Genomic DNA, 7500 nt, shown 5'->3' with positions numbered 1-7500 from the left:
AACCTGCTTCATCCATACATTTGAGGATATGTGGAGGTGTCTTGGCTGTAAACTTCATTATTCTCTAAGGTCCTTAACATCTTACTTGCTCTATTCTTGCGAACACTGACTCAGAGGTGACCCATTTTATGCCTGTCTAGGGACTGACTGTAGATTTAATAAATGTGCAAAGATATTTTGCATAAATGCAGAACAGATTCACAGGTATGGCAGTAACCTCTATCAGCAAAAGCCAAATGATGCAATTTTATTTGACACAATTTACTTATGATGATGAATTTTGTGTCATTTAGCATTTGGCATTTAGCATTCAGAAATGGCCTACAAAAAAGTTATTTTTTTGCCAGAAAAGTTACTGTTGTACTCATTTGGGGTATGGTGCTGGTCAAGTGGACCAAACTTTCATTGAACATGACTTACAAAGGAGAAAAACTGTAAAAGCAGTCTCAGTTCTTATCTAGAAGAGGAATGGATGGCAAACTATACAGTTGACTGAAGCACAAATATCAAGTAGAGTTTTAGAATGTAGGTATACCTAAGTGCTTCTGAGTACATTGGCACTGTATAGAAAATGATTTCCTGAGAAGTTAGTTAATGACAGAACTCCAACCATTATGCCCATTAATTCTGTGGCAATCTGTGGCTAACTCATATTTCTAATTATTTTAGATTTGAAACCGTTGTAAGTTGGATCAGTTTGTAAACGCATAGGAGGCCTCTTCCTGGCTTCTACAGGGAATTGTTAATGCTAAACCCTTGAAACAAGCCCCTAACTTCTGCACTTCTACAGTCAAGGCCACTATGTCATTTTGCGAAGCATTGGGTCTGGCTCCAATTACATAACCTTGGTGTTCCTCAGGGCTCTGTGTTTTAGGTCCATTTTAAATCCACACAGCCTGATTAGACTTTATGATGGACTTCATAATGCCATGTAATTCACTTTTCCTGCTATGGCAACAGTTCCCACTTGCACTCTTAAACCAAACCACCTGTCCGTCTCCAGACAGACCATGCCACAATGAAGTTCAGTTCTCTCCGCTTATTGGCATTCTTCATAAAGATTATTTTTCAGAAATAAGATTATGTGATGGTCCACTCTCAGCTGTCCTCAAGATGACTGGGATCCTGTCAGAGGGAAATAAGCTGGTCAGAAAATTATAAATGTGATGAGTGTACACACACACTCAGCTACACACACACACACACACACACACATACACACACACATACACACACACACACACACACACACACACACACACACGCTTAAAATGTTCCAAGAAGAGTGCTTTACAGTAAAATAATAACCTATGGCCTGAACAACAAGAAATGATTGAACAGTTTGACATCTCACCAAAAAACAGCATCTCCTACAGCACAGTGTCCCCATCCAAGCCCTAACCAGGCTCTTAGAGTTATGCCAGCAGAACTTCACTGTGAACTTTCATAATTGTCTTGATTAGTCCTTAATCTGTAATAATTACTAAATTAATTTCATGACTGGTCTCTTTATCCAGTAAAGAATTTCCTGAACAGTTTTTTGCTAAAATACTCAGTAAATGAGCCTTTTCTCTGCATGGATGCTGCCTTGTTCAGTGCTGTCCCTGCCCTGTGTAACTGATGACTAATCTCAGAAGGTCAGTGCAGCAAGCATTTGTTACTGCAGCTTGAATCGGACTCTGTTTTTGCAAGGGGACATTTCAGCAATTTCGAATCAAAAACGAAACTTCACTCCAGATGCAGTTTTTTAGTCTGGTTAACTGTCACAGACAGGATAGTAAAAAAAACAGCAGATTTCTCCTGTCAGTGGGTGCTGGGATTGGGAAGTCTCTGCTAAGGAATGGCATGCACCTCACATGTCTTGAAAGTTTTCAGTTACCCCCCCCCCCCCCCCCCCCCCCCCAACACCCCATATCAGTCGAACCCTGCACCCCCCCCCCCCCCCCCCCCGTGCATATCTCTCCCTCTGGGTTCCTCTTTATCTGTCTCCAGCGCTCTGAGTGGGGGTGGTGAGTTTGCCAGACTGCCTGTCAGCCCGAAGCCCGGCCCTCCTCCAGGACAAAGCCTTCCTTTTTCCTCGGAAAGCCCCCACCCCTCCCGGAATTCTCCCCCTCGCCCACAGGCGACGGGAGGGACGGACATGCATTGGGGGGGGGGGGGGGGACCACAAAAGTCTTGCCATCATCTTATCAGCTCCTGAAAAGCCTTCAGCGCAGATTTATCTCACAGATCCCGTATCAGCGGCCTCCTGGCCTCCCCCTCCTGGGGGAATGTGCACACTTGTCAGCCTCTGAGCTCCACCTGCGCTCTCACGCTCACTGGTGCTGTGGACGATGAGGGCAGTACGGTTATTTCATTCTGCTTCCCTTTGTTTCTGTGACCTGTAGTGTGATGTGCGGTGTGTGTGTGTACCTGAGTTTCCATCACTGCGTAGCTGAGTTTCCATCACTGTGTACCTGAGTTTCCATCACTGTGTAGCTGAGTTTCCATCACCGCGTAGCTGAGTTTCCATCACTGTGTAGCTGAGTTTCCATCACCGCGTAGCTGAGTTTCCATCACTGTGTAGCTGAGTTTCCATCGCTGTGTAAGTGTGTTTCCATCGGAGTGTAGCTGAGTTTCCATCACTGCGTACCTGAGTTTCTATCACTGCGTACCTGAGTTTCCATCACTGTGTAGCTGAGTTTCCATCAATGCATAGTTGGCTTTCCTGAAGATGGCCAAAGTCATCTTCCTTTTCAGTGTACATATTCTCAAAAATGTGGTCTATCATATCAAACAAATTTTAGATAGAGTAAACAGTAAACAGGGTTAAGAAATCCACACAGTCAGTGTATCAGTGATATTCCTCCCGCAGAACATTGAGTGGTGTTCAAAACAATGCGCAGGCCGCTGCTGTACCTCCTGTAGCCGGCTAGTTAGGAAGCTGTTTGCTGAGAGAAAAAGGTACCAGTACTGTTATTTCTTTTCTATCTTTAATATATGAAGGTATTAATCTACTACCATATTTCTTGGCCTCTTTCCAAAATGTTTGGATTTAATCTGGAGCAGAATTATCCTTTTAAACCTTGTGTCTCTGGAGTCTGCTGAACACACATTTTCCGCATTGCAGCCCTGACTTTGGGTTGTGGGCACAGGAAAAGCTGCGTGTTTTGTTTTCATTTCCTTTGGAAAATCTCATCTGGTATTAAGCATAACAGTGTCATACCAGCGCAACAGGAAATTCATGTTTTGGGCACAGCTGTTTACCTGGGTCATGTGAGTGTTGGTTGCTTCACTGCTGAATGTTACATTACATTATTACATTATTATTATTGCCATTTAGCAGATGCTCTTATCCAGAGCAACTTACAGTTTTAGCCATGTGTATAGGTGGATATTTACTAAGGCAATCATGGGTGAAGCACCTTGCCCACGGTTACAGCAGCAGCGCTGCCGTGGGGAGGTGAATGAGCGACCTTTTGGGTACGAGCCCTGCTCCTGACCACTGCGCCACACTGCTGCCCATCGTTGGATCGATCTTTTGTTTGGCTGAGCTCACAGAGGTCAAGGGCCAATGCAATGCGGTGGAGAAGAGCCGGACCTGCACACTGTGCACTAAGGGTTTGAGTTTAGGATGGGGCGTTACCTGAAGGCTGGAGCAAGTGACTCTGGATCTGCCACAACACCTTCGTCCTGCTGGTTGTGGGGTCTGATGGGTGTGAGCTGTGGCCATGGTTAATAACATGCTGTAGTTAAGGCCTCAGTGAAGTGAGGCTACAGAGAGTCTGACGGTGCGGACACATCCATCACGGGCTAACGGCAGTGTGCCCTGCATGTTTTAGCGCTGTGGCTGTATATACCATCTCAGTGGACACTGTTATCCAGGATGACCTGCACAGGGAACACCTCACATATACTTGCATATAGCTGGGGACAGTAAGCATTTGTGCAGTATGTTGCTTTAAGTGTGTTGCTGTCACAGCAGTATTAAACAAGGAGTCTAACCTACGACCTTTCAGTACAAGCCTTATGGTCAAAGAACAGGGCTGCTGGGTGGGCGGGGGCACTCAGCTCAGAATGCTTAGGACTCTGGGAAATGTAGTGTCAAAAGCGGCGGAAGCACTCAGGGGGCAGGTAGTTTGGTGTGTGCAGGGTCCTGTGTGTGTGGGAGACCAGGCAGCTGCAGAGGCTCTGCTGATCTGAGAGCAGTCACTGGCGTGATCATGTGATCCTCTCTCTGTCTGTTTCCCTCAGTCTTCCAGCCCTCCCATCACCTCCCTTATTTCCTGTCTGAAGAATATCTGGCCTTTAGCTGTTGCGTAGTGACATTCTGTGGTTTATGAATAAGAACAGGCATTAGAGACCTGTCACTTTTATATCAGTTTTTTTTGGCTGCAACTGTAGAAGGCGGGCTTAGAAATGACTGAGTCCCCCTCAGCAGTGAGCAGGAGTACGAGTCTAACCCCTGCACGGTGAAAAGGTCAGCGGAGTGCTCACAGTTGCTGGGCAGTGGCTGCTGCCTCTCTGTTTGTAGCGGAACAATGCATCCCTGTCAGCTCTCCGTGTGATTGGATGACCCATCTCTGCTGTGCATGCCTCTGCATGTGTGAGGTGTGTGTCACCACAGCAGAACGCTTGTTGCTAATGTCAGATTTACTTGCTCCATGTACTGCCTGCTTCCTCACACAAACACAAGCCGCTAAAATTGAATGGTGTTGATCCAAGGTCTTTCACAGACAGTTGCCTACTGCGGATAAAGAGCAAGTCCATTTAACCTTTTAACTAAACGGTTAATTTCCCATTTACAGCGACAATAATGTTAGTGACATCTACTTGAATTTGAGGAAGATTCTGGACAAACTCGGTCTAAACGACTGGAGTGGAAGGAGTCGCCGTTCCCGTGTTCTGGGGTCGTGCTCGGGCAGTAGCTGGAGGGTGTGCGATGGTGTCGTGTGGCATCGTGATTTGTGGAAGGTGTGCTCTTTGGCAGACTTGCTCCTGACGGGTCCCCGGTGTAGTTGTGCAACGGGGCTTCCCAGACAGCACGCCTTCTTGTGATACATTCCATTGTGACATCACATGTTGGGTTTCTGAGCAACCAGGCAGAATACAGGATGTGAGCGCTGTCACAGGAGGGAGAGAGAGAGAGATAGACAGAAAGAGAGGGAGAGGAAGGGGAGAGAGAGAGGGAGAGACAGACAGAAAGAGAGGGAGAGGAAGGGGAGAGAGAGAGGGAGAGACAGACAGAAAGAGAGGGAGAGGAAGGGGGGAGAGAGAGAGAGACAGACAGAAAGAGAGGGAGAGGAAGGGGGGAGAGAGAGGGAGAGAGAGAGAGAGAGACAGACAGAAAGAGAGGGAGAGGAAGGGGAGAGAGAGAGAGGGAGAGACAGACAGAAAGAGAGGGAGAGGAAGGGGGGAGAGAGAGAGAGACAGACAGAAAGAGAGGGAGAGGAAGGGGGGAGAGAGAGAGAGAGAGACAGACAGAAAGAGAGGGAAAGGAAGAGGAGAGAGAGAGAGAAAGAGAGACAGACAGAAAGAGAGAGAGAGGAAGGGGGGAGAGAGAGGGAGAGACAGACAGAAAGAGAGGGAGAGGAAGGGGGGAGAGAGAGGGAGAGAGAGAGAGAGAGACAGACAGAAAGAGAGGGAGAGGAAGGGGAGAGAGAGAGAGAGACAGACAGAAAGAGAGGGAGAGGAAGGGGGGAGAGAGAGAGAAAGAGAGACAGACAGAAAGAGAGAGAGAGGAAGGGGGGAGAGAGAGGGAGAGACAGACAGAAAGAGAGGGAGAGGAAGGGGGGAGAGAGAGAGAGACAGACAGAAAGAGGGAGAGGAAGGGGGGAGAGAGAGGGAGAGAGATAGAGAGATTCAGAAACAGATTGAAGGGATTGGGCTGCTGTTGCTTTTGGTCTTCATCACCTGCAATGAAGGGAGGAGGATGAAGAATTCTCTGGTTCAGTCTGGCAGTACAGACCTTTCCCACTCCTAATTAAACTGGGGCACAGCTCTCAGCATGGCCTGTGAGACGCCATTGTTCGGGCCGCGATCAGCTGTGCTGTGGGAGGCCTTGTGGCAGTCTCTGTAGTAGCTCTATTGTCTTTTTTCCAAATGGGTGTTGCCCTGAGTTAGCCTCAGTAAATAATGTTATCTTCTTAAAAGAGCTGGTGAAAAACGTGAGTCTGAAAGATGGGCCGTGCGTGAGTCCGACTGGAAAATTTTGACTCCTTTGTAATATTTTGAAGGAACAGATGGTTGGTGGCTCCAGCGTTTAATATTTTTGTGATGTGTCTCATACTCGAGATAACTGTGTGGACACAGCCATCTCTCTCTGGGTCACTGGGACTCCCTGGGTTTCTGTAGTATTCCTTAGTTTACCGCTGCTCTCTGTGGAAAAATACTGGAGCCCCAGTAGGTGTTCCTATTTTTAGTATGTTGTGATGTATTTGGGGCGGCAGTGTAGCATAGTGGTTAAGGAGCAGGACTTGTAACCGAAATGTTGCTGGTTTGATTCCCCACGGGGCACTGCTACTGTATCCTTGGGCAAGGTGCCCACAGTTGCCTCAGTAAATATCCAGCTATACCAATGGATAACATTGTAAAAACCTGTAATTGATGTAAGTCACTCTGGATAAGAGTGTCTGCTAAATGCCAATAATGTAATGTATGTATTTGGCCTGGTCTGTGCTGTGGTAGCAGTGTGGTTCAGTGTGATAGCAGTGTAGCCTAGATCTAGTCTGCTTGCACCTGAAAAATGTTGTGCCAAAGCTGCATGTAGGCTATTTCTTGTGTCCGATTCTGCAAAACAGTGCTCTCTGTGTGGACCCCACACTTTTCTTCCATGTAAGGCAGCTGGTTGAACCCAGGCACGGCACCCCGACACACCTCTGTTTCCATGTTCCTTACACTTTATTATCGGGGAAAGTAAGTGCATTACGTTGTCTCATTTCTGACTCAGGTGTTTTCCAAAGTGTGTTGTGCAATAGTGTGCACCCAGCAATCTCTGTTTCCCTCTCCCCGCCCCTCCCCCAGTTCTGCTGGCCCAGCCCGTAGAGAGTGAGAACATGGAGGGGAAGACCCTGAAGATCACGGACTTCGGGCTGGCGCGCGAGTGGCACAAAACCACCAAGATGAGCACGGCGGGAACCTACGCCTGGATGGCACCTGAGGTCATCAAGTCCTCCACCTTCTCCAAGGGCAGCGACGTGTGGAGGTGTGTGTGTGTGTGTGTGTGTGAGTGTGTGTGTGTGTGTGTGGGTGTGTGTGTGTGTGTGTGTGTGTGTGTGTGTGTGTGTGTGTATGAGAGAGAGAGTATATGTGGAGGTGTGTGTGTGTGTGAGTGTGTGTGTGTGCGTGTGTGTGTGTGTGTGTTTGTGTGTGTGTGTGTGTGTGTGTGTGTATGAGAGAGAGAGTGTATGTGGAGGTGTGTGTGTGTGTGAGTGTGTGTGTGTGCGTGCGTGTGTGTGTGTGTGTGGAGGTGTGTGTGATGTGTGTGTATGAGAGAGAGAGTGTATGTGGAGGTGTGTGTGT

The 7500-nt window shown here is 47.7% G+C and overlaps 1 protein-coding gene across 1 annotated transcript in view; it reads left to right on the top strand.

The window, feature by feature from the left end:
• Positions 1-7500, top strand: part of LOC118774580 (mitogen-activated protein kinase kinase kinase 11-like) — a 23554-nt gene that overhangs the window by 6754 nt on the left and 9300 nt on the right. The window contains exon 2 of the mRNA XM_036523933.1: positions 7003-7183. Coding sequence (XP_036379826.1) covers positions 7003-7183 — 181 coding nt within the window. The remainder of the gene's footprint in view (positions 1-7002; positions 7184-7500) is intronic.

This window comes from Megalops cyprinoides, chromosome 3 (genome assembly GCF_013368585.1).
Source record: "Megalops cyprinoides isolate fMegCyp1 chromosome 3, fMegCyp1.pri, whole genome shotgun sequence".
Lineage (NCBI taxonomy): Eukaryota > Metazoa > Chordata > Actinopteri > Elopiformes > Megalopidae > Megalops > Megalops cyprinoides.
This window is presented reverse-complemented; position numbering and strand designations above follow the sequence as displayed.